This window comes from Geotrypetes seraphini, chromosome 17 (assembly GCF_902459505.1).
Source record: "Geotrypetes seraphini chromosome 17, aGeoSer1.1, whole genome shotgun sequence".
Classification (NCBI taxonomy): Eukaryota; Metazoa; Chordata; class Amphibia; order Gymnophiona; family Dermophiidae; genus Geotrypetes; species Geotrypetes seraphini.
Genome location: NC_047100.1, coordinates 5,838,221 through 5,865,049, shown reverse-complemented (window position 1 = coordinate 5,865,049; position 26,829 = coordinate 5,838,221). Strand labels below are relative to the sequence as shown.

General features: G+C 41.4%; 2 protein-coding genes across 2 annotated transcripts; one reads left to right on the top strand and one right to left on the bottom strand.

Moving 5' to 3' along the window:
* Window positions 1-3,142: 3,142 nt before the first annotated feature.
* On the top strand, window positions 3,143-16,912 carry RPN1 (ribophorin I). The gene is made up of 10 exons (XM_033926434.1): window positions 3,143-3,444; window positions 4,719-4,783; window positions 5,865-6,171; window positions 7,023-7,232; window positions 10,399-10,591; window positions 11,155-11,254; window positions 11,706-11,844; window positions 13,960-14,079; window positions 14,266-14,511; window positions 16,062-16,912. Exons 1-10 carry the CDS (start codon window positions 3,220-3,222, stop codon window positions 16,242-16,244), a joined length of 1,788 nt encoding a protein of 595 aa, XP_033782325.1. The 5' UTR covers window positions 3,143-3,219; the 3' UTR covers window positions 16,245-16,912.
* Window positions 16,913-21,548: 4,636 nt separating this feature from the next.
* LOC117351376 (fibroleukin-like) lies at window positions 21,549-26,535 on the bottom strand. The gene is made up of 4 exons (XM_033926600.1): window positions 25,992-26,535; window positions 25,461-25,478; window positions 24,153-24,328; window positions 21,549-22,625 (listed from the first exon to the last, which is right to left on the bottom strand). Exons 1-4 carry the CDS (start codon window positions 26,533-26,535, stop codon window positions 22,032-22,034), a joined length of 1,332 nt encoding a protein of 443 aa, XP_033782491.1. The 3' UTR covers window positions 21,549-22,031.
* Window positions 26,536-26,829: the final 294 nt, after the last annotated feature.

Genomic DNA, 26,829 nt, shown 5'->3' with positions numbered 1-26,829 from the left:
GAAAAACTCTTCCTATAGAAAACAAAATCATCATTAAAATGCTGTGATATCTTAAATCAACTAAACTTGTCAGGTCAATCCACCAGGGCCAGGCACTAGTACAAGAAATCCTTAGAACAAGCTTTAGATTCCTCAATGGACTTAGGGTGAAAAAAGAGGCAACGACCACCCCCCTCGTGCCCCTGCCCTGCCCCGCCCCCACCTTTTATCCCTTAGTAGACCAGTGGTTCCCAACCCTGTCCTGGAGGACCACCAAGCCAGTCGGGTTTTCAGGATAGCCCTAATGAATATGCATGAGAGAGATTTGCATATAATGGAAGTGAGAGGCATGCAAATCTGCTCCATGCATATTCATTAGGACAAGCCTGAAAACCCGATTGGCCTGGTGGTCCTCCAGGACAGGGTTGGGAACCACTGCTCTAGACCACTGGTTCCCAACCCTGTCCTGGTAAAAAAAAAAAAAGGCAGTAAAAATGAATAGGCTTTTAAGTCAAAGATTCAGTATTTCAATTATAGTGGCGCCATCTGGTGGAAACGGTAAAAAAAAGGCAGTAAAAATGAATAGGCTTTTAAGTCAAAGATCCAGTATTTCAATTATAGTGGCGCCATCTGGTGGAAACGGTAAAAAATGACTGAATGGACTGGGTCCCCGCGCTAAAAACTGCGATAGCAGGCCAAAAAAAATAATGTAATAGGCGCATATATCGGTGCCCAGGAAGGAACCACTAGTGGATCCGCCCTGTGCGCCTACAGGCGCCTACTACATATTTTTTTTTTGGCCTGAATGTGAAGAGGCTGCAAATGATAGTTCAAATAATGCGGCAATGCCACTATCTAGTGGAAACAGTTAAAAAAAAGGCAACGAACGGACTGGTTCACCGCGCTAAAAACTGCCATAGCAGTTTGGATACAATAGTTTATCACATCGACAAATTATGATGTAAACAACTTCATAGGCATTGCAATCGAATGAATGATGTATATTCAAACCTTTATTAGTATGTGGATCTGTGAATGAATCAATGCATACTAGTGCTGCACGATTGACCATTCCAATCAATTCACCCATTCGTTGTCCTTTCTGATGGTTTCTACCAGATGGCGGAAAAAAAAAAAAAAATACTGGATCTTTGACTTAAAAGCCATTCACATTCCTTGTCTATTTTTACCGTTTCCACCAGATGGCGCCATTGTATTCGAAATAGTGGATTTTTTCCTTTTTGCCACCTATTCATATTCAGTCTATTTTTACCGTTTCCACCAGATGGCGCCATTGTATTCGAAATAGTGGATTTTTTCCTTTTTGCCACCTATTCATATTCAGTCTATTTTTACCGTTTCCACCAGATGGCGCCATTGTATTAACACCAAAAACCCGCAAGAAATAATATCAATAAATGAGAAATTACATCAAATTTATGACTGGCTTGAAACCAATAGACTCGCTTTAAACATTCAAAAATCAAATCTTATGTTCTTTCCCTGGAAAGATGGTGAAACACTTTCTTCTGCTATAACTATTAAAGGCATTTCGTTAAAAATGACTAATAATGTTAGAATACTTGGCGTTACCTTTGATAATAAACTGTCTTTTCACGATCTAGTCTAGTCGTAAGATCTACTTTTTATAGACTTCGTCAGATACGATCGATATCAAAATTTTTATGTTCAAAATCATTGAATATCTTAATTCATTCACTTGTAGTGTCTAAATTAGACTACTGTAATGCACTATTTACAGGCTTGTCACAGAAAGAAATTAAACGATTACAAATAATCCAGAACGCCGCTATTAAATTAATCTATAAGGCTAAAAAATTTGATCATGTCACACCCCTACTTAAGAAAGCCCACTGGCTCCCAGTAGCACATAGAATAGTATTTAAACAATGTTTACTCATTTTCAAAGCTATACAACACAAAACTCCTGCCTTTATATTTAGACTTTTAATACCCTATACTACCTCTAGATCTCTTAGATCTCAAGACCAGCAACTTTTGGCTATTCCCTCGCTAAAAGTTATTAACACAAGGCGTAATACTATTTTTTCCATAACAGCCCCTCAATCTTGGAACAATCTTCCATTGTACCTAAGACAGGAAAAAAATTTAACAAAATTTAAGTCAGAACTTAAAAGTTTTCTATATATTGACGCCTTCAATAACTAATTTTTCCTTTTTTCTTTCCGCATCCATAACTTAAAAGGTCAATTTGTCCCCCTTCCTATTGTTTTTTCCCTAAATTTAATTAAATATTTTAAATTCGAATTAGTGATTGTATTATCGAATGTAACCATTAAATAATTTTTTCCTTATGTTTCACTGTAAACTATTTAAATTACCTTTAAATGTAATGTAATATGTGTTGTTTGTATTTTAGATAATTGTTTGTTTAATTTAATAATTGCAAATGTGTTACCAACTATTTTATTTGTACATCGCCTTGAATTTTGAATAGGCGATAAATCAAAAATACCTAATAAACTTGGAATAAACTTGGAGTATTTGAAATATTGGATTTTTTCTTTTTTGCCACCTATTCACATTCAGTCTATTTTTACCGTTTCCACCAGATGGCGCCATTGTATTTGAAATAGTGGATTTTTTCCTTTTTGCCACCTATTCACATTCAGTCTATTTTTACCGTTTCCACCAGATGGCGACACTATAATTGAAATACGGGATCTTTGTCTTAAAAGCCTATTCCCATTCACTGGCTTTTGGCGATATTATTATTCTACATAGATTTCCCCCCATCAGTTTCAGCTTTTTTATCTATTTTATTTTGCTATGTATTTGTGGGTGGGTTTTTTTTGTTCTTTTCGGTCTCCTGGACCTTCATTTGTGATAGACGTCACTTTGGGCACCAGGATTTTAGCGCGGACCAGCACAGTAAATGCTCCAGCGCTCATCGAATTCACGTGAGCAGCGGAGCACTGACCTCGCTGGCCCGCGCTAGAAACCTCTGCACCGCTTACACATCTTTCGAGCAGGGACTGTCTCTTCTGCGTTTGGAGGGACAGCGCAGTACAGTAGTATTTGTTTTGCAATCAGGCACCGGAAGAGGCAGCTCTGCTTTTCGCAGTGGGCAGCCCCGGTTGTCATGGCTCTCGGGGTCCTGAGCGCTCAGGGCGCCGCCGTCCGAGTGAAGCGTCAGCAGAGACGGAGTGCGCAGGCTCCGGCGCTGTCGATCCGCCTCCATCCGCCAGCCTCGCGGCCATGGCGCGCGCCCGCACCCGCCTGCTTCTCTGCTTGGCCGCCCTGGCGTGCCTGAGCCGGGCCCAGGAGCTGGTGAACGAGGACGTGAAGCGGACGCTGGACCTCAGCACGCACCTGGCCAAAGTGACGGCCGAGGTGCTGCTGTCCAACGCGGGCCCGGACGCCGCCCCCTTCTTCGTGCTCGCGCTGGAGCCGGCGCTCGAGGCCCAGCTGGCCTACCTCGGGGTGAGTCTGCAGCCTATCACGGGGCGGGGCGTCTCTTGCGGGTGACACTGCAGCAGCGGGAAAGGAAAGGCCTCTGGCAGCCGGGGAGCCTTTGCTGCTCAATTGATCTTGCTCAGTGGCAGAAGTCATGGGTTCAAATCTCCCCCTTCATCTGCAGTACCTTTACAACTTCTTGTTACAAAGACTAGGGGACAATGGACGAAATTGCAGGGAATAGTTAAGCTCTGGAATGCGTTGCCAGAGGTTGTGGTAAGAGCGGATAGCAGTAGCTGGTTTTAAGAAAGGTTTGGACAAGTTCCTGGAGGAAAAGTCCATAGTCTGTTATTGAGAAAGACACGGGGGAAGCCACTGCTTGCCCTGGATCGGTAGCATGGAACGTTGATACTCCTTGGAATTCTAGAATCTTGTTACTCTCTGGGACTCCAGAATCTTGCTATTCATTGAGATTCTGTATGGAATGTTGCTACTCTTTGGGTTTTGGCCAGGTACTAGGGACCTGGATTGGCCACCATCAGAATGGGCTACTGGGCTTGATGGACCATTGGTCTGACCCAGGAAGGCTATTTTTATGTAATGTCTTAAGAGAGAGCAAAAAGTAAGCTAACTGTACTTTCCCTGAGCTGTTGGCATTTTTTTTTCTTTAGCCATTCATGCCTTTCTTACTTCCACCAGAAAACATGATAAATATTGCAGCTAAAGCACTGTTACCTTATGCAAAGCACTTTTCATAGTGAAACTTGCAAGTCGTTGTTGTAATTATGAAAACACAGTTATGTAAGATTTAATAGTTTCTGAGCTTTATTAATGTTTGTAACCTAGTGCGGCTTTGTAAAAGATGCCGTAAAATTGTGCCTCATTTCTTCTCTTAGGGCATCCTTTGCTTAAACGGCAGTAGAAGTTTCTACCGCAGGCTGGTGAGGTAAGTGCTCCGACGCTGATATGAATTGTGTGAGCGTCGGAGCATTTACCTCGCCAGCCCGCAGTAGAAACATCATCTGCTAGTTGTATATTCTCAAATCCACTGGATTCTAAAATAAAATATTCTAAATTAATTTAAATTGGGAATACAAATATGTGTTAAAACTAATAGCTGTACAAGTGTTCTCATTTGAGAAATTATGGAAACGCTTTATTCATTTATAATCAGTGCACTGCAGTATTTCGGATTAGAGTCCAAGGGATGGATCACAAGATTTGCACACTTTTTAAGGGGATGACTGATTAAGCAACCAATGGGATTGTATAATTTGTAATGTGCAATGTTTTTCAAACAGGTAAAAGGTGAGGAGGAAGAAGGTGGTGGTTTAGAAGTACGGGAAGCAAAAATTAAAGGCAAAAGGTAAGATTGCATTGGTTTCCAAGAAAAGGTCTGATTAAAGATAAATCTGCCCTTAAATTTAGTAAGTGGTAAATTTAAACCTGGATGTCAAGTAATAACACTGGCTTAGAACCAAAGAGCACTGATAGGTCTTTGTATGTAAAATAAATAAAATTTAACCTGTTAACTTTTAGGTGTTCTAGTAAAGTTACTTCCAACATAACTAAATTAAAAACGAACATTTAATGGGCAGGTCTGGTTGGTTGTTACTGTGTTTAAGAGGAAATTCATTAAGGTACAGTGAAGGTTTCTCCTCCTCTAACTGCACCTTGATTCCCTGCGGGATCTCAGGGCAAGAAAATAATGTAAAGCAGGGTTCTTCCCTCCCTGAGCTTCAAGAACCCTGCTGAACCCATCACATTTAAAATTCAGTGGTCTAGGGGGGTGTCTTCAAGACCCACTCCCCAGCCCAGCCTGGCACCTTTAGGAAAATGGTTCCCTGAGTTAGTCTTGAATCATTTTCCTAAGGTGCTGGGTTGGGCAGGAGCGAGTGGGTCTTGTGCCTGCCTGAAGAGCCCCCACCGTAGACCACCACTGATTTCAAAGGTATCCCTTATGGAGGCAGGAGAGTCTAGGGGGGAAGTCTTTGCAGGCTTAAGAGCATCAACCTGGCGCTGAAGCCCGATGCTCCAAAGTGGAAGTGAGAGATACTTATATAGTCTGATATTTGTCAATTTTTACTCATTTCTGAGCAAAAGTTGGAGGTATTGCTTTTGAAATCTAGTCAAAAATATATTAAGGGACTTTTTTAACTTCTAGTAAAAGGGCCCGAAAGTTAGTGTATTGAAAAAGGTATCATTTTATTTCTCTTTACAGTATATGTTTAAACAATATTGAAAGATGCAGATGTGTTTATATGATGCATTAGAAAAATATTTGAAATAAAGTATTTACCAGTCGTTCCAAAACTTTCTTTGGGTTCATTCTTTGCTAATGTCTCAAGTATCGTTTATGTAGCTGGCAGCGTGAAAATTGGTACTTGTTGATCGGTGAGATTGTAAATGATCATTTCACTGTTGTTTTCCATGTTTCTCTCTTTTAGTGGAAGGTTTTTCACAGCGATGTTCTCTTCCTCACTTGCTCCTGGTACTAGAACAAAAGTCATCATAGATGCTGTTTTTACTCACGTGCTGCAACCATACCCCACACACATCACGCAGGCTGAAAAGCAGTTTGTCGTATTTGAGGGAAATCATTACTTCTACTCGCCGTACCTAACCAAGACTCAAACGACTCGTGTTAAGCTTGCATCCCGAAATGTAGAGAGTTACACCAAGCTTGGTAACCCTTCCAGGGCAGAAGATATGATAGAATATGGACCTTTTAAAGACATTGAACCTTTCAGTCAGGTGAATGTCTCTTGGAATTTTCTAGCTGTTCTAGAGATTAGTGATAATATGTTTAGTCTTTCTCAAAAATTTAGGTGTGTTAAATCTACAATATACTTTTATAACCACAGTTGCTATTGCATGTGGTTAATATTAGATGTAACTTTGGAAAAAATTGGGAGATACTAAGGTTTAGACTTCCGTAACTCAGAAAAATGGCCTTACTCTTTAAATCATTAGAACAGTAATTTATACAATTTAAATAACACAACACTAAATATAGTGCAAAAAGTGCTCAGACCATGCTTGTTAGGTGCGAGCAGAGGTAACAGGACCATCATAGCACTTTTTTTATCCTGGACCGCCAGAAATCAATCATATCACCAGCTGTCAAATCCGGCGGTCACTCAAAATGCTGCACCATGGCAACACACTCACAACTCATGAAAAAAATAAACCAAGACAAACAAAATGGTGCAAAAATAGCTTCCCAGTGCTTTAACCCTTCGACCCGGGTTTCATTTTTTCCTCGTCAGGAAGGGGGAACTAATAGGAGGCTACACAAGCAGGGAAGAACCGCAAAAGCAGACGCCCACAGGAGTGCTATGATGTCCTCGCACCCATTGAGCACTTTTTGCACTATATGTAGTGTAGTGTTGTGTTATTTAAATTGTATAAATTATTGTTCTTTAAAGTGACTTAAAGAGTAAGATGTACAAATGTTGATGTACACCATTAGCACATCAACCTTACTTATTTAAAGATGTACAAGTTTTTTTTTTTTTTTGGGGGGGGGACAGGACAACATGGCTTAAGTTTACTGTACTTTTCTTCAGTTCTTGATTCCAGATTAATTCTTTTTCCCTGATCAGGACATGCTCAAAGTGCACTTTGAAAATAACAGTCCGTTCCTGACTATCGCCAGCATGGTTCGTGTTATTGAGGTCTCTCACTGGGGTAACATTGCTGTGGAAGAGACTGTAGACTTGAAACATACTGGAGCTGTTCTTAAAGGCCCCTTTTCAAGATATGACTACCAAAGACAGCCCGATAGTGGGATATCCTCTGTCAAATCTTTTAAGGTATATTTATTTATTTACATTTCTTATATACCGCTTCTATTCAAAGCGGTTTACATTCTTAAGTGTTTTTCCCAGCTGGCTCATAATCTTACTATGGTACCTGGGGTAATGAAGTGTTAAGTGATTTGCCCAGGGACACAAGGAGTGGAACGAGGATTGAACCTACAACCTCAGGAGTTCTGAACTCTAGGCCAATCCTCCAGTCCAGAAAGAAGTTGTTTTCTTTTTAAGTCTTCGTGTTAAGTGTGTTTTGTTCTTGCATTGTTGATTTATAATGAGACATACTTTGCAAAGGCATTTTCAGTCACCAGGCAAAGTGTATTTCTACCTTGGTGGCTGAAATGGCCTTTGATACTGGGCAATGTGTATTTTGGCTTCATTTCATAAACTATCTGTCCTTTTGTGATGCCGTCAGTTTTTGTTTAAATAAACTTTATGTCTAATCTAAAAATTGTGGTCGGAAAATACCTTTGTATTTCAGTCTAATTAGAGAATGACACGGTGACAGAATTTGTCACCGTCCCTGTGGATAACTGTGGGAAACCATCCCCGTGTCATTCTTTAAGGAGAGAGGGAAGAATTGGAGTATGGCCCTTGAGCCTTGAATTGAAGAATGATGATGTAGAAGAACTGAGGTTGAAATAAACACTAAAGAATGACACGGGATGGTTTTCTGCGGTACTGGGACAAACTGAAGGTCCATCAAATCTAGCATCCTGTTTCCAACAGTGGCCAATCCAGGTCAAAAGTACCTGGCAGAAACCAAGATAGTAGCAAGATTCCAGAGCTGAGATTGTGATATCATAATGCCTCATTCCACCAGTGCCTATGAGTCAACCTGACCCTCAAGCTTTGCATTGAAGAATGCTGGTGTAGAAAGACTGAGGTTGAGATAGACACTAAAGAAAGACAAGGGACGGCTTCCCACAGTTATCCATGGAGACGGTGATAATTTCTGTCACCGTGTCATTCTCTTGGGCTTTATACTCTAGTCCCTATGGCTGGAATAAATGACCTGAATTTGTCCGTCAAGCCCCTTCCCTTCCTTTGTTTAAAAGCAGATTGAAAACCCACCTTTTTAATATAGCTTTCAATCCTTAACCCTACTCCTCTGCCCTCCAACCCAGCCCGCTGATTGACCGTTCCCCTTGACTGGATCCATGACATCCTGTTTCTCTAGATTGTAAGCTCTTTCGAGCAGGGACTGTTTTTTTATTCTTTGTGACTCCGTGCAGCGCTGCGTGCTTCTGGTAGCGTCATAGAAATAATTTATAGTAGGAGTGTGAAGAGTTTCAGTCTTTGGGAAGCAGATCTGAGATTGTGATGTCATAATACCTCATTCCACCAATAAGAGCCAACCTCCTCAGTAGTCACAATGGCTTGATTGTCCTGTAGTCCCCTCTGCCCTCCAACCCAGCCAACAGATTAACCCTTCCCCTTAACTGTATCCACGACATCCTGTTTGTCTAGATTGTAAGCTCTTTCAAGCAGGGACTATTTTCTTATTCTTTGTGACTCTGTGCAGCGCTGCGTGCGTCTGGTAGCGCTATAGAAATAATTCGTAGTAGTATCTTAAACATTGGTGTATCACATGGTGAGGTTTACATTGATACTTTGTTTTCCTTTAAAGAAAATTATCTAGATGGAACACAATTGCTTTTTATTATTGCCACATATGCTTTGTTAAAGGTTCCTAAAAATCCTGAGTATGTTGCATAGCAATTTATAAACTCTAAAAATATGCTTTTTGTCTTATATATTTAAAAAAAAACAAACCAAAAATCCTTCTGTTAACAAAAATGTAGAACTGGGGTCATTGTGTTGCTCACTTTGCTTTGCTGGGCTTCATCAGTACAGGCGTAGTGTGTCTTGATGTCATTAGTTCGTTTGAGGCTTGATTGTCTTAGTAAATTAACCCCCTGATACTCAGCCCCAGCCTCTCTGGGCTTTTTAGACCTAGATAGTCAGCAGCCCTTTTTCTGTCCTGATTTTATCCAAACAGTTACCATTTTTGCTCACCTAATAGCTTCCAGTCTGCCCTGGGACTACCCGAGGCAATATTATTACATACATTAGTGATTTATATTCCACCATTACTTTGCGGTTTAAGGCGGATTACAGAAGAGGATTTCTGGACATGTCCAGAGGTGTTAGAGTAGAGCGGGTTGCGGTTTTTAGCGCCAGCTGAAGCGGCAACAGCTCCAACGCTCGTAGGAATTCTATGAGCGTCGGAGCTGTTACCACCATGGCCGGCACTAAAATCCACTCTAAGGTTTTATGAAAGGGGGGGGGTAAGTTATTTATTTTTTATTGGGATTTATTAACCGCCTTTATAAAGTCTGCATAATGCCTTAGAAAATTCAGGTTTAGACCTGGTCAGCAGGATTTTTCCTGTTAAGAGCTGTTCTACCTAGATAAGGGCTGCTGAATATGGACCCCAGAGTCTATAGCCTTCTTTTTATTTTAGATAGATATTCTCATCCTACTGGGTAATAACGAGTTGTTACTGGATGCCCTACTCTGTTTATTGGCTTGTAGCCTAACGGTTAGTTCAGTGACCTGAAAACCAGGAGAACTAGATTTAGTTCCCACTGCAGCTCGTTGGGACTCTCCATTGTCCCAGGTACAAAACGAGTTCAGGCAGTCCCCGGGTTAAGAACAAGTTACATTTTTTAAAGTGTTCTTAAATCGTATTTGTATGTAACTCAGAACTTGTAGATTTTAAGATTCTTGCTGCTGACAAAAGGGCAAACTGACCCTACAAGTGTTCCTCTAAGGAACAGCATGCACAACCACACACAGTTCTTAATGTGGCCATGCGTCATTCCTGGGTCTAGGCCACTGGAAATCACATGAGCTGCAAACGCGTACTTAAGCCGGGCGTCTGTAACTCAAGGACTGCCTGTAATACGTAAACCACAGAAAGACAATATATCAATTTTCAGCCCCCTTTTCCTTTCTTTGTGCTTGAATACTTCTACAGTTCAGCTTCTACCACCTCTACTGAGTTCTAATAACAAAGATAAATTGTTTTGTTTCCTTTTAAACTCAACCTGTTAAATTGCCTTATAGCTTTTCTGGTAGTTATTTGCCCAGAGCAAGGAAGTGCTGTATTTCACTGCATACTGCGATGCTTTGAAGTAATCACCATCCTCCATCCTCACAGACCATTCTGCCTGCAGCTGCCCAAGATGTATATTACAGAGATGAAATTGGAAATATTTCTACCAGCCACCTGCTTGTATTGGATGACTCAGTAGAAATGGAAATTCGCCCTCGATTCCCACTCTTTGGGGGTTGGAAGACTCATTACATTGTCGGTTACAACCTGCCAAGCTATGAGTACCTTTACAACCTTGGTAAGAGTTTTGTCTGTGGTCTGGACGAAATGTTTAATGCCACAAGAGCAAATGTTCTTGTATCCCTTTACTGGGGAATTTGATCAGCTGTAATTGGATTTAAAATTTCAACCATAGGAAATGCAAATGTCATGCAAAGCTTTCAGAATCTGTAACCCCTAAAAGTTTTAGATATTGCCAGTATATGCTGTACAGTATGACTCCTGTCATCATGTGTGAGAAACGCTATCATCTTTACCTTGTCACACATTCTCTTCTCATCTTTATTCATTGTTAGATATAGGCCTTTGTGCTGAAATGCAGCTCTGTTATGACAGTATGATTATTGACGTGACTTTTATATCTTGGACCTTTTTTTATTGCTGCATTCACCCCTTGAGGCTTTTGCTTTTCCTTGCATTGCTTTCTTTTTGAATTTTGTATTGTTATGAGTTGCAGAAAGTTGAATCAAAGAGCTAGTTTGTGCCATTCTTACTCTGAAGTTCCAAACCCAGTGCCTGTAGTTGTCTCGTTCTCAGGAATTGTTGCTTTGGGATCCTTCTAACACTGCTTGATTTTCCCAGGTGATCAGTATGCCTTGAAGATGAGGTTTATTGACCACGTTTTTGATGAACAGCTTGTAGATTCTCTAACAGTTAAGATCATCCTACCAGAGGGAGCCAAGTAAGTAAATTAGTTGTTGGTTTCTCAATATTGCCACCGCTACAAGTTGTGATCACTTGTTAAAGGTGGGAGGCAGTGGTGTAGTGAGGGTGAGAGGCACTCCTTCCCTGTCCCCTCGTACCTCTTTAACATTCCTGACATGAGAAGCAACCCCAATGCACCAGGGTTAACGCTTCCTCTGACATCACATCCTAGGCGCGGGCACAGGAAGTGACATCTGAGAAAGCTGATGTGAGCAGCAGGTTAGGGTTCCTGCTCAGGCCAGGAACCTTAAAGAGGTAGTGGGGGGGGGGGGGGGCTGAGAGAAGGATAGGTGCTGGTGCCCCCACCAAGATGGTGCCCGTGGCAGACCCTCCCCCCTTACTACGTCAATGGTTGGAGAACTTGTATTCCAGACTGGAGCATATTATTTAGCTTTTAAAGAAGCTGTGAATGTAATTCTGTCTCCTAGGAATATCCACGTAGACAGCCCTTATAATATTGATCGAGCCCAGGATGAGTTGCATTATACGTACCTGGATACATTTGGGCGTCCTGTAATCGTTGCACATAAGAGCAACCTGGTGGAGCAGCATATTCAGGACATTGTGGTGGGTTTCTCATTCTTCCCCCTCCCCCCCCAAATTTCCAGTCTGTGTTTCATAAGACAGACCTTCAGATTTTTCCTGGCACAACCTCATTGTTCCTCTGTGCTTGACAGGCTGGCTAATTGCTTGAGGTGGCAAATGGCTCTTGAAGTCAGAGCAAAATAATAGGTTGTGAGGGCCACAAAAATTCAAACTCGTAAGTGTCTGAAGGGTTAGAGAAACAGATGCCAAACCAAAGAGAGAAAAGGTTTACATTTTGCTCCTCCCACTGATGTTCCACATGATCTTTGGCAAGTATAAAGGGGTACTGAGAAGTTCTCAACACAACCAAGAAGGGAATGACATGGAGCCATGAAACTTACAAGTTATTCCACATATTCAACCCTAAGTTCAACACACGTGGCACATTTTCTGTAACCCTTCCAATAAAATACTTTGATATCTAGTCACTGAAATACTGCTCCGCTGCTGCAGTCGCCTCAGAATCGCTCGGAAAATTGTTGCCCTTTCAAACTCTTTTATATTAGATCAAGTGAAATCCCCACTGAAACAGAATGAATGAATGGAGCTATATAGACCTTTCAATGCCTCCTTTAATCGGCACAGCAAGTTACAGTAATACTCTGGCCCCTTGGAAGGTAGTGAGTCATTACAACACCGTTCTGATCCCAAAACACTGTGGCCATGACCTTTCTGCTGCCTTGACTTTGGAGAGCCTGAGTGCCACCATTGCGTGGACTGTTGTTTTGTCTCAGGATTATAGTATTTTAACCATGTTTCATCAACAGTAACTAGCTGAGCCCCCAAAATTGGTGCCAGCTTGCTGAAAATGCTGCAAAATCAACTTGGAAGGATCCATTCGACGTCGTTTGGGCACCCACTTGGCTGATAGCTTCTGCATACCCAGCTGTTCGTGGATTATATCCAACACATTCCCTGGATATCTGTAATGTCTCGGCAGTTGTTTTAGCCGATATTCGCTGATCTGCCAAAATCAGGTCATAGACATGCTAAATAGTTTCAGAAGCTGATTTTGCTGCATCTTTGGTCTTGAAATCTTCACATTGAGAGTTTGCACACCACTTCTTCGCTGTGGAGCATGATGGGCATTAATCACCCAATGTTGGCATCATGCATTCATGGATTTCCTTTGGAGATTTCTTCTGCAGGAAGTCACACTCTTCGTTGACATTGTTTAAGATCACTGATTGAACCATGATTCGGCACTTGCAACATAAAGTAACACTCTTTTCAGCTACAGTGGCAAAATAACACTCGGAATGTAGGAAGTTGGTTGGGCTGAGAACTTTTCAGCACCCCCTTATGACTTCACCTTCCATTGCCTCATGTGCAATTTAGATTGGCAGGGAAATAATTTGTGCACCTGAATATAATACACCCTGAGCTTGAATTTGGAAAAGGCCAGTATTTTAAATGTTAAAATAGAAATCGAGCTCTTGGAAACGAACCTCATGGTGGTGGGGGAAGTGTATGGTGTACAATTCGTATTTGTACAAGATCATTCTCGAGAGTGTTATTTTGTAATTATGATTTCTGAGTTTATGTATGGATGAGGATTTATTAAGTGCCTTTTCATGAAAATATGCACCCAGAGTGGTTTACAATTCATTGAATAGTAATCGGGTATTTTCCCTATCTGTCCTGGCAGGCTCAGAAATTTAACTGGTACTTAGGAGGGATGGGAGGCCTTGGATCCTGAACATTGAGAGGAGCACAATGTATACCTCACACTTTTCCATTGGTTCTCTTTGTAATTGCTTCTAAGAGAGAAAATGATTTGTTCAGATTATAAATAAGAAAACATTCCAGGCTTACAAATTCAGTAGTTTCAAATGCAAAATTCACATTTACATCATTGAGGAAGAAAACCACTGCCATTTTATTCTGCTTGAACTAAGGATTTACATAGACAAATGTCTGGTTTTGAAGTACATTTCTAGCACATTTAGAAATCTGACAGGCCACCTCCACTAAGTCTAGCATGACCTGCTGTTTGTGAGGTTTTATAGTGGACCTGCACTATTTTTTTCAGCCTTTTCTTTGAGTCACTGGCAGGCTTTCACTTCTGATTTTTTTCTTGAATACCTTCTTTTCCAGGTGCATTATACTTTCAATAAGATATTGATGCTCCAGGAGCCCCTTCTGGTAGTTGGAGCTTTTTACATTCTGTTCTTCACAGTGATTCTGTATGTAAGATTGGACTTCTCCATCACTAAGGTGAGGCTAAGATTTCAATTTCCTCTCTTCTTTAAGCCGAATCCATTTCACCAGTCAGAGGAGGAAGTGTTTTGTGGTTTCCTTGTAACAATGTGAGCGTTCCATGTGCAGCAGAATCAGTTGACAGATCAAACGGCAGCTTCTACCACTAAGTTGTCTTCCTTTTTAAAATCTTCTCGCCTGTAGGACCCAGCTGCTGAAGCCCGGATGAAGGTTGCCTGCATCACAGAGCAAGTTCTGACGCTAGTCAACAGGAGACTGGGTCTGTACCGCCATTTTGATGAAGCAGTAAATAAATACAAACAGCTAAGAGACATTTCTACTCTGAACAGTGGCAAAAAGAATTTGGAAACGGAGCACAAGACCCTTACAAATGAGATCTCTTCTTTGCAGTCCAAGCTGAAAGCTGAAGGATCTGACATGAGTGATAAAGTAAGGAGTCATTCATTTACTTGAAAACAATATTCCAAATATGAAGTCCTAGGTATCAACTTTGAAGCATGAAGGAAATTGCAGAAGACAACTTCTCTCTGTTTCAGGAAGATATTCTTTCTTGTACTTAGTCCTTTAATTGGCAGATGGTGAAATGGCTACTTTACGTAACGATGTTTAGCATTTGGAGATGCAGATTTCTCATAAGAGCCATAGAAGACACAATACCAAATAAAGGGTTAATCTATGGGATCTAATGTTCTTAAATAGTTATCCCAGACCCATAGGCACACCCAGCTAGTTCGGGTTTTGGAATAATCCACATGAGAGAGAGAGATTTGTTCAGTTCTTTCGTTTAATATCCCATTCTCCCCAAAGAGCTCAGAAAGGGTTACAGGTTAGCAATACAAGTTGGTTGTTGGGTTTTTTTTTTCTGATAACACATTTTTATCCTAATTCAACACATACTAGGAATCGTATATTATTAATATACATTTTACAGGTTAAATTTGCCAGTTACAGTGCAAGATTTTTCAATACAAGTTTTTATCCTAACGCAACACGTACCAAGGATCTAGTACCAATATACAGTGGTGCCTCACACAACGAACTTAATCCGTTCCAGGAGCAAGTTTGTTATGTGAAACGTTCGTTGTGTGAAACGCGTTTTCCCATAAGAATATCTGTAAAACAAAATAATTCGTTCTGCAGCCCTGTTGTCCCATAAGAATACCTGTAAAACAAAATAATTCGTTCTGCAGCCCTACATTTCCCTCCCTCCACCTCACCTCACATGCAGAGCCTGCCAGCCTTCTCCCTCACCCAGCCGCACGATCTCAAAAAGCTGTGCACGCGCAGCTGCTGGAGTTGATCAATGTTCTCTCTCCTGCAACTTCCGGTTTCCGGTTGCGTCAGAGGAGAAGATTGAACAACAGAGCATGCGCGCATGTGCTGCTCTTTGAAAGTGTGTGGCTGGCCGAAAAAGAAAGCCGGAAAACTCGGTTTTTAAGGTAAGGTGGAGGGAGATGATGGAACACTGCATTCAGACAGGAGGGTGCTGCTGTTCCCGGCTCACATTAGGAAGCGGTGAGAGTAGTTCCGCCCCCCCCCCCGGGCCCCTCGGGCGACTTCGTTGTGTGAAACGAAGTTCGTTATAGGGAGCAAGACAAAAAGTTCGTTATGCGCAGCGTTCGCTGTACGAGGCGTCCGTTATGCGAGGCACCACTGTACATTTCTTTGCAATCCATTGGTCATGGGCAGGGGATTTAGGTAAAGAGGGTATCTCATGTATTTGCATTCTGAACATTCCAAAAACCTGAGAACCAAGAATTGCTCTTCTAGGCTTTTAGACTCTCTCTAGCTGTGAGGCTTTGTGCTAAAATATGACATTTCAATGTCTGGTCTTTTTTAAATCTCTTTATCACATGGATCTGGTGATCCCATTGTCTTCCAAAGCATCTTGGAGGTTTTCTTACTTTACTGTATTGCGGATGGGTGGGTATTCTTTGTATATCTGATGGTTTTGTTTTCTTTTGCTAAAATATCAAAAGGTGGGTGAGATTCAGAAACTGGATGTGCAAGTAAAGGAGCTGGTTTTGAAGTCCTCTCTGGAGGCTGAGCGTCTGGTGGCTGGAAAGCTGAAGAAGGATAACTACATTGAAAATGAAAAGCTCCACTCAAACAAACGCCAAGAGCTGATCTCTAAGATTGACAACATTCTGGATGCTTTGTAATTACAGCATTGTGTTTACAAGGGCTCATGAGATTAAAGTCCATACGTTTGCACACACCGAGCCAAAAATGTTCCACTGTCTTTCAACTATTAACTTTTTTCCCCCCTTGGGAAGGGGGGAGAGGGCAGCATTTGATCCATCTTTCATGGGAAAGAATTTTTGAAAAATTTGAGTTAGATTTTTATCTTTTTTCCTCCTTTTCAGTTCTTTAATTGTTATAAGAAAAGGTCTGGAATTATACTTTTCATTGTTTTGAAGATTTCTGTGTTTGGTTTTGTCATCGTGTGACGACGTAATAAACTGTTTTGGATACACCTTGGGGTCTTTCTCTTCTTGCTGGAAGTCCATTGTTTACTCTCACTTTTTTTCCTTAGTAACAAAAGGTCCATCATAAAGTTAATCTGAATTATGGTTTTGTTTTCTTTACTAAAAAGGGTGAAATACTGAAACCCCTGTCTTAATTTCCCTATTTTTATTTGGGGGATAAAACCAAGTTTTCTACTGTTTGGTGATGAATGTAAAACTTTTATAATTGTACAGTTCAAAGTTTGCATTGCATCCAGCATTAAAATAGAGAATGATTTGAGTACCTGTATGAAGCAAAGCCCTCTTAATTTTTTCTTTTTAAAGTTTGAGACCAAAATGTAAAAATAAACTAGTAACTGTGAGTACTGTAGTCTATTGTCCTTTTTTTAACCCAATTACAGTACATTTTCTTTTCTGTTGGCCCAGAATATGCAGCAGCTTATGCCACTGTAATCTTTAAACCACTTTAGCCTTCAGTTATATGTTGAAAACTGCATTTTAGCTTCTGGCCTGATCTGGCTCCTATATATGTTTCTCTAACCTGAATTCTGTCTTGTGCTTTTTCTGCTGGTGCATTGCACCATTATAGCCAACAGAAGATGCGCTTACTGTTCCTGTTTCTTAAACTTTGCCCCCAGCTCTTTAGCTCAGCCACCACTGCCACTTCTAGACATCATTCTTTCCACCGTGTTGCACTACATGTGTAGAATACGCTTTAGTGTGTCACATTTCCTGCCTGACCTTATTCAAAAAGCTGCTCCATTTTCCTGTTCATACCCATGTTTTAAACAATTTTTCATAATAAATTGAACTCCAAATCTCCTCTTTATTTGTTTTATAAGTTCTTAGAGCAAGGCCCATACATACCTTTGCTGTGTATGTAAGTACTGCTTATATCTCGCAGCATAGGCCATAACACACACGCCCCCCCCCCCACCACCACCAGCTGTAGTAATATGAAACTACCACCAGGTGTCAGCTGCCATTTTAAACTTGGGCTGACAATGAATCGGGAGCCTCTGCAGGTTTGCTCCAGACCCATTGGAAACCCCTGGTAATTGCTGAGGATTTGGGTGGGGGTGATGTTCAGGGATCAGATTATTTTAATGTGTGGCACTGTGGTACAACATCGACAGATAGTGCAGGAATTGTGTTTGTGCTACCTACTGATGGCATGTAGCATGCAGTTCTGTCCTGCATTTAAGCAAAGCAACAAGCAGGCAAGTACCGGTAGGTAGATAATTTGTGTTAGTATTATTGTCTGTAGAGTTCTAAGCCAGCGGTCTCAAACTCCAACCCTTTGCAGGGCCACATTTTGGATTTGGAGGTACTTGGAGGGCCTCAGAAAAAAAAGAGTTAATGTCTTCTTAAAGAAATGACCATTTTGCATGAGGTAAAACTCTTTAGAGTTTGGCTAAGTCTTAATAATATTGTCATTTATAGCCAAAGAGACAGATGATCAAGAACCTTTTATTCTACTTTTGTGATTATGATAAACATACCGAGGGCCTCAAAATAGGACCTGGTGGGCCGCACGTTTGATACCACTGTTCTAAGCTGTGTAGATATTATAGCAGATAAAACTACAGTGACAAAATGACATGCTGGCCAGGCTTTGCAGTTATTGTGAGTTAATAATTATTTGTACATTTCCCCATGGTGGGAGCATCTGAAGTAGTCTGGCCTTAGATGTTCAAGACTTAGAAGGTATATATTTAACCAACCTCTGAAGTGCTGAGGGTGCAAATCCTTTGGTACTCTTGATGCCAAGTGTTAATTTGCAATCACAAACCCCATGACAGAATAAGGGCATATTTTCAGTTTTATTTTAAAAAATCCTTTTATTGTAAGTTCCCAGTTGTAGGGTCTATACAGTCTGTACAATGCTATGTATATACATCTGGTGTACATTATGCAAACCCCCACCTCCTTAAAACAAGTCCAAATAGGCTGTAAAAGAGTGGATTCAACCCCTTTTACAATAATCAACTGGCGTTAGGTCCATAGTGATCCCTGCCATCAGCTCTCTTCATACTAAACAATTTGGGCTTATTTTCAAAACAGACAAAGATGCCAAAATGCAGCACTTGGACGTCTTGCTAGTCAAAATGTCCAAGTGGGCATTCTTAAAACAGATTTTCAAGCTTCAAGTTTATTTAGGTTTTAATATACTGCTCATAATAAACCTGAGCAGTTTACAATTTTAAAAAGAGGGACTTGGAGTTGCATAATTTTCTAGATGTCTTTCTGGTTGTTTTACCTCCAGTGAGTCCAGATATTAAGGGGGGGGGGGGTTGTTTTGGGCAAGCTCTTCAGACATAAACTTTTAAATGCATTAATATTTGTTTCCAACCTCAAATCTCAGGGTAAATAATTCCACAATTACAGTGTACACAAAGAAGTCTTTCTAGAAGGATTTCCGGGTCTAATCTATTTTTCCCAGCCTTTCCTTTTCAACCTACAGTAAACTGCATGTAAATTTAGGACAATATTCTACTTGGGAAGACTGATCAGAATGCATCACAGGCACATACCATGCTGCCAGTTCTGGGATTAAACTACACTCCTTGGGGTGAACTTTGAAGCTTGAAAAGCTCTCACTAATCACAGGTTCCCATGAATCTCACAGTTCCGATGAATAGCGGTGGAAATTGAAGACCCTCTCCTCTGACGTAGAGGTTTATTTATTTCAAGTATTTATATACCTCTTATAGCCACGTGGTGTACATTCTGGTACTCAAGCATTTTTCCCTGTCTTTCCCGGCGGGCTCACAATCTATCTAGGGCAATGGAGGAATTAAATGACTATCCCAGGGTCACAAGAAGCAGCAGGGAATTTGAACCCACAAACCTCAGGGCGCTGAGGCTGTAGCTTTAACCGCTCTCCCTATCAATTACAAGTTAGGCGCTGATAATGGTGCCTAACTTTAGGCGGACTTTATGGAATCAGGGCCAAACTGGTTGCCACAGAATTACCGTGTGAGCCTTTATCACCTACAAAATAGGGGTCAGTAAGTGCTGATGTGGTCATTCTTTTTAATGGCCATGTGCTAATGTCAACATTGTCACATGTAAAAAAAGAAGAACCAGATGACTCCACAGGCAAAACAAATCAGAGTATTGTTAGAGAATTGATACTTGTACCCGAATGTTTACTGCCTAATTTAGTAGATCTTTCTTGAATTTAACTCTTTAAGAGCAACTCTGTAAACTGGCACCTAGAAAAGTGCAGCATATAGGCATGGGGAAGGCATTATGAACTGGCAGTTAGGTGCCTACGTGCAAAAGGTACTTTTCTATAAGATAGGGCTTAGGTGACTAACTTGAAGGGGTCTGTACACATGGGTCCAGCACAATCAGGCATGCCAACTTCTACCTGCCACTGGCAAGACATAAAAGGGCACACCTCAACATGTGTGAACATAGTGTAAGACTGGCTATACTGGGTCAGACCAATGGTATGTCTAGCCCACAGTGGCCAATCCAGGTCACAGGTACCTGGCAGAAACCCAGAGTAATAACATTCCAGAGCTGAAATTGTGATGTCATAATGCCCCATTCCACCAGTGCCTAAAAGTCAAACTCATCAGTGATGTCACAATGGCTCGATTGGCTCACATAAGAGTTGCCATAGTGGGTCAGACCAATGGTCACCTAGCCCAGTTTCCTGCTCCACAGTGGCCAATCCTGGTCACAAGTACTTGGTAGAAATTCTAATAATAGCAACATGCCATGCTACTGATCCCAGGGCAAACGGTGGCTTCCCCTATGTCTGTCTCAATAGCAGAGTATGGACCTTTCCTCCAGGAACTTGTCCAAACCTTTTTTTTTTTTTCTATAACCCTGATATGCTAATCACATCCTCTGACAACAAGTCTCAGAGCTTAGCTATTTTTAAGAAAATAAAAAAATTCCTCCTATTTGTTTTAAAGATATTCCCATGTGATTTCACTGAGTGTCCCCTGGTCTTTGTACTTTTTGAAAGAATGAAAACTGGATCTATTCTTCTTACCTGCCCCAACCTCTTTCATCTTTCCTCATATGGCCTCTCTTCTGTGAACATTTTCTAATTCCACTATATCTCTTTGAGATACAGCAACCAGAACTGAAAGCGATACTCAAGGTGAGGTCGCACCACGGAGCAATACCAAGGGTGCGCCAATGCCTTCTTAAGCTGGCATTCTATAACAGAATCATGGCACCAAGATTCTATTATAGAATTAGTGCTAAGTTCATGGCATTAGTATACTTACACTGAGGCGTTAATTTATAGAATTGCTTTCTTGTAGTTCTGTTCATTCAGTTGCAATTCCACCTCCATGTTCACCGGCAGTATAGAAGAACGTACTTGTTAAGAGCCCAGACAGATGCCCTTTCAACCAAGGTGGGAAATATATCACCCTGCTGAGATCTGTCCACTTCTCAGCACATCTACCCAGATTACAAATTCTCTGTGTTAGTTACAGCTTAATAAATTATTCTGCACAGTGGGAATCAGTGGAGGTAGTACCGAGTGTTTATCGAATCTGTTACAAAGAAGAGACAAGATGTTAGAATCTCACTCTGATGTGAAAACTCAATATGAAATGTGGTATTGTTAAGACAGGGTCACTGGGAAGCAAGGGAGGAAGAGATTTAAAAGTCTTACCAATTTAAGCCTAAATGGAAAAGGTGTGTTTCTTGACTGAGAAGACAGGGAACCTATGCTTTGGTTCTTTTTCAGAGTTTTTGCTGTTTTCCCTCATTTTCAAAAACATTTTTTTTGTGCACAAACTGGCTTTACGTGTCTTAATTCATACTGTAGGTCAGTGTGTCACAAACTTTTTAAGTTGTAGGGCTGAAGCTGCAGGGCACCCAGAAATGCATAGACGTTGATGCAATGATGTCACGCACAGCCTCAGCACCCAGGGGTTGTGGGTTCAAACCCCTACGCTGCTCCTTGTGACCCTGGGCAAGCCACTCAGTCCTCCATAGCCCTAGGTACATTAGATAGATTGTGAGCAGGGAAAATGCTTGAGTACCTGATTGTAAAACCGCTTAGATAACCTTCCTAGGCAGTATATAAAAACCTAATAAACTTGAAACTTCTTCAAGGCTACTGTACTCTTTCCCCTTGATGTAGACCCAACATGGTTGAGAATAACTAGATAATTTGTATAATTTCATTTTTTGAATTTCATTCTCTCAGACTGAGCTCTCCTTCCTTGTAAATGAGCATTTTTTGGAAATAAAATACAAAAAAGAAAACATTCTTGCTGCCTCAGTTTTTGTTTTTTTTACAGCTGCTGGTGGTTTTTGACAAAGTCCACTCACAGCAGGGCTTCCTCCCTTTCTTAGCAAGAAGTCGGGTACTTGTGACCTGGATTGGCCAGTGTGAAAACTGGTCTGACCCAGTATGGCTGCTCGTATGTTCTAAAGGAATTGCCATGAGAATTCCAGCATCCAGTTCAAAGCCCACACGAGAGTACACACTTTTTCTCATTAGCCGTTGACAACTCTGGTTTTCATCTCCACCCTCTTGAATGAGTACTTCTGATTGGTTCTCTTATCTGTGAGAATGTACCAAGTGCCCCAGTAGATTCCACTAGTGACCCCACTGTACAGTCCTCGGTGGTACCTTCCATTGAGGTTGGCTGCCAGACATGAGTCAAACCACCAGCCAGCGCCATAGTACGCACCACAGTTGCCCACTGGATAATTGTCATTATCGCTGTCAAAGGTACTGAAATATTTGTGGTCATGATTATAGTTTTGGCTGTAGCTTAGCGCATTACCAGCATTGCCCTGGTATTCTCTGGCAATCAGGCGGTACTTATGTTGTTCACTAGCCACCTTAAATTTTTTGTAGATGGCATGACGTTTCACGCCATACCAATCCTCCAGCTCAATGCGCAGGGAATGCTGGCCGAGCCGAGTCAGGCCGTGCAAGCGCTCATTTCCAAGCCAGTGCTCACCTTGCAGGCTGCCAAATCCCTGCTTGTACTCCTGCCAAGTGCGATTAAAGTCCACAGAACCATCTTGCCGCCGCTGAAATACAGTCCAACCGCCTTCATCTGTAGCCATGTCGCAATACGCCTAGAGGTGTGAAATCAAAACCATGGTGAGAGCTCTGGGACATCTTAGGAGTTGGTGATGTAGCACTTTGCTATGACACCAGGATGGACTAAGAATATTAAGCACTGCACAATTAACCTCTAAAGACAGGTTTTAAAACATGCATAAAAATTGGGGTGAAATAAAAAAAGGGTGTAAGACGTCATCCATGTGTGTATCTTTTGAAAAGGTAAGATACCTGCAAAATGCCTCCTGCCCCATTCCTAAAAGAACCTCTTTTATGTGGTGGATGGTGGAATATCATTTCAGGTGGCTGAAAATCTTGCCTTCACAGTTTATGCAGGTGTCGGTTTTTATCATCTATGAGGTTAAGGGGCCCTGTTCAGTAAAACTGATGGAAACATTTTTGGTAGGGAGGAGTGCTCTGTTGGGATGCCTAGCTCAGTATTTCTTTGAAAATGTCCAGGGATTTCCCTCCCATCTTATCCCAACTCACTTAACTCAATGAATACAGCAATGGTCCTTGGCTGGAGACCATGCATCAGGGCTCTTTCTTGAATCTAGCTAATAGGTGTCACTATTGCATCGATTGGGCCTCTCTCCTTCTAGGGACAGTGAAGTGATTTCCACGGCATTCCCATTCCTGGCTGGCCCAGAGGGCAAAGAAACCTAGGCTAGGAATGGAATCAGGTCCTCCCATATGACAGGGGGCAGTATTGCCACTGGACCAGCATGTTGCAAGCTCCTTTGTGGTTTACAGCAGTGCAGAGCTATTTGAAAATTGCTTCCTAAAGAAGACATCCAAGACCAGAGTGCAAAGATCCATGCTCTCTTCTCCTTCTGGCCTCCTTCTTTCCAAAGGCCTCTGTGGTCTCTGTCCCTCTTCCATTTCCCCTTCCAGCTGCCCTTTATTGTCCCCTCTTCCTCTGTCATTTTCTGGTTGTCTCCTTTCTTTCTCTGTCCTATATCTTGAAACCCACAGTGGATCCTGTTTGCTCAGTCCTTGACATAGTACTGAGTTAGAAGTTAACTTCTTTGGAAGCAGGTGTTAATTTTTTGGCCTTAACAAGCATGGGTTAAACAGCAGGTGGAGGAGAGCATGCCATACTGTTTAGCATTTATTTTTATTTATTTAAAAACTTATATCCCGCTTAAACCTACAGTATTATTAAAGTAAGCAGGCATGTGCCTGCCCCCTACATAAGAGTTGTCATACTGGAGCAGACTGAAGGTTCATCAAGCTCACTGTCCAACAGTGGGCAATTCAGGTCACAAGTATCTGGCAAGATCTCAAAAGAGTAAAACAAATTTTATGATACTTATCCTAGAAATAAGCAGTTGATTTTCCCAAGTCCATTTTAATAATGGCTTCTGGCCTTTTCTTTTAGGAAATTATCCAAACCTTTTAAAACCCTGCTAAGCTAACCTCTAACTGCCTAATTTGTCTCTGAAGTTCCTTTATTCACATGCATATACAGTATGTACTAACTGGGAAAGGCTTGATCAGTAGAAATTCTCCCTCTTAGTACTGTACCTCCCTCCTCATACCTCAAAGGGCATCTTCAGATCCAATGGTTGAATTGTATAGATGCCATTATCTCGGATGCCCTGTTTATAAATTTCACCACAATCTCGTGGGAAAGTCCTCTCCATCTTTTCTGAGGAATTCACTGTAAAACAAAAATTATAATATAGTAATTGCCACATTTCTGGTACTTGGAAAGCTGTATTTAACTGCCACATTTGCTGCTCCTTAATTAAAGGTACCATAAACTAGTTGATGCCATCTCACTTGCAACACCGAGCACTCATATGAAACATCACAAGTTGCCAATATTCCCAAAAATATTTGCCTAAATGCTGATTTACCCAAATAACAGATATTTGTTTACACAATGTGTAATTAAATTCTGGAATTCGTTGCCAGAGAATGTGGTGAAATCAGTTAGTTTAGTGGAGTTTACAAAAGGTTTGGATAGGCTTACCCAATATCTGGATTTTCCCGGACTGGGGAGAATGCTCAGTAATTATTTTTGAAACTTCCTACAATTCTGAACCTCTGGCACTATCAGTATAGCAGAAGAGACACACATGACCTCTCAGATAATCATGAACTCTGGATCTGATTGGACAATTTGGGCTATGAAGTCACAAAAGGAATGATCCAATCAGATCACATTCATTTTGAGGTCATTTGTGACTGTTTTGCAAAAGGCTGCAATGGGGATTGCAGAGAGGCAGCTTCAAGAATTCTTAAAATAGAATACATTTACCAATTTTTGGTGCCCAAACAGGAGCACCATTAACAGAATCTGGTACATTATGAGATAGTATGCTAACTACAATGCACATTAAACACAATGCACATTAAAACATCTTAATAGACAGCATAGGGTGCAAGCAGAGGTTGCACTTATAGATAGAGTAATGGAAGATTAAAAAAATAGGGTGACTAACAAGACAAATTGCACCTTTAGTCAGAAAAGGTGCGTGAAAATGATCTCAACTAGTGTAGGAATGGATAAGCAAGTCCTGCTACAGTATGTGCAGCCCTTGTATGTGTGACTAGCAAGTTAGTTGCTTATTTGTCCACATCCTCTATGTCTCTGAGTTTGATATACTAAATTACAAATGGATTCGCAAATGGGACAGTAAGTGCAAAACACCTAATGGCATGTAATTGCAACTTTGGGTGTCTGATAGGAGTGGACAGCCAGAACATTTTCCTTTTGTGTTGTTTCCCATGTTGCTTTCAGGAATTTTCATTTTATTTGGGCTTTCTTGGCCATTTTGTTGCTACAGGACAGATATCATCGAGTGCGCCCTCTTTGTAAACTGCACTCTCATTTAGAGTACTTTGTACAGTTCTGGAGACTGTACCTTCAAAAAGATATAGAGAGAATGGAGTCAATCCAGAGAGGGCTACTAAAATGATCAGCAGTCTATTGTCATAAAGCATCATAAAGATCTCAATATGGTAAACTTTGGAAGAAAGACGATAGTGGGGAGATATGATCGATATATCTAAATACTTCTATGACATAATGCATAGGAGATAAGTCTCTTCCAATTAAAAGGAAACTCTGGAACAACGGGACATAGGATGAAGGTGAAAGGGGGCTAGACTCTTTAAAGAAAGAGTGGTGGATGCATGGAATGGCCTCCCAGCAGAGGTGACACAGAGGAGGACTGCTTCTGACTTCAAGAAAACACAAGACAAGCACAAACTCTAAGGGAGAGGAAGGAATAGTAGAGACTTAGTAGTTGGTATGGAAGTTCAGTTTGGATAGGCCATGTGGTCTTTATCTGTTATTATTTTCTGTTTCTTTGCAGTCAAAAATGTAAAATGGTAGCCAGCTAAACCTCAGTTCTGTATTTGTCACTTACCCAAGACAGATAACTTCTGTACGGATTCATTACAGGACAGCTCACAACCAGTCAGCATCCCTAGCAAGAAGACCACCAAAGAGCTCAGTTTCTCTTCGATCTGGCTCAGGTTGTGTCTGCTTTCATCCCGCAGACTCTCAAACCTGGCTGTCATGGAAAGCAGGCTGGTTTCTACCAGGTGCAGCCTGTCCAAGGCATTCCTATTCTTGAAGGTCTGTTGCTTGCTGTTCCCCTGTTCATCACCCGGAACCTCTTTCAGGACCTGCTTGAATTCCAGCTCTCGGTCCTGAGGTGTGTCTTTCACCTCCTCTGGAGCTGACTGCTCCTCTGGTTGGAGAAAGTGCAGCCTGCAGTTTGGTGATCCGTCACAGCTGGTTTCTGATGGCTTGGCCACAAGAGTTTCCAGACAGGCAGAGTCTTCTTTTCCCTCACTGCAGGTGCTGAAACTTTCTGATTTCACTTTCCTCTGCAGTGGCAACAGCAGCAGAAGCAAAGCCACCCACAGCAACAGCATGGATTGGAAAAAGGGAAACCGGAGTTCCATCTTGCCTCTTGTGTTAGTCTCAAGAGATACAGCATACAACCAACCAGATGTCTGCCTTCCGCATTTGACCAGGAACTCTCCTCCCCAACCATGCCTGGGAAATCCACTCACCTGTCTTCAAAGCAGGTTTCCTGAGAGAGGCAGTTGTAACTAGAACAAGGAAACAGAATGGGGGAGGGTTGTGAAAGCCTCTGAAAAAACCTTTAAAAGCTCAAACACAAATGGGGATCTAACAGCCTCTAGGCCCTCCTGCTGCTAGCTCAGATTAAGTGTGTCTGCTGCACCCTAGAATCC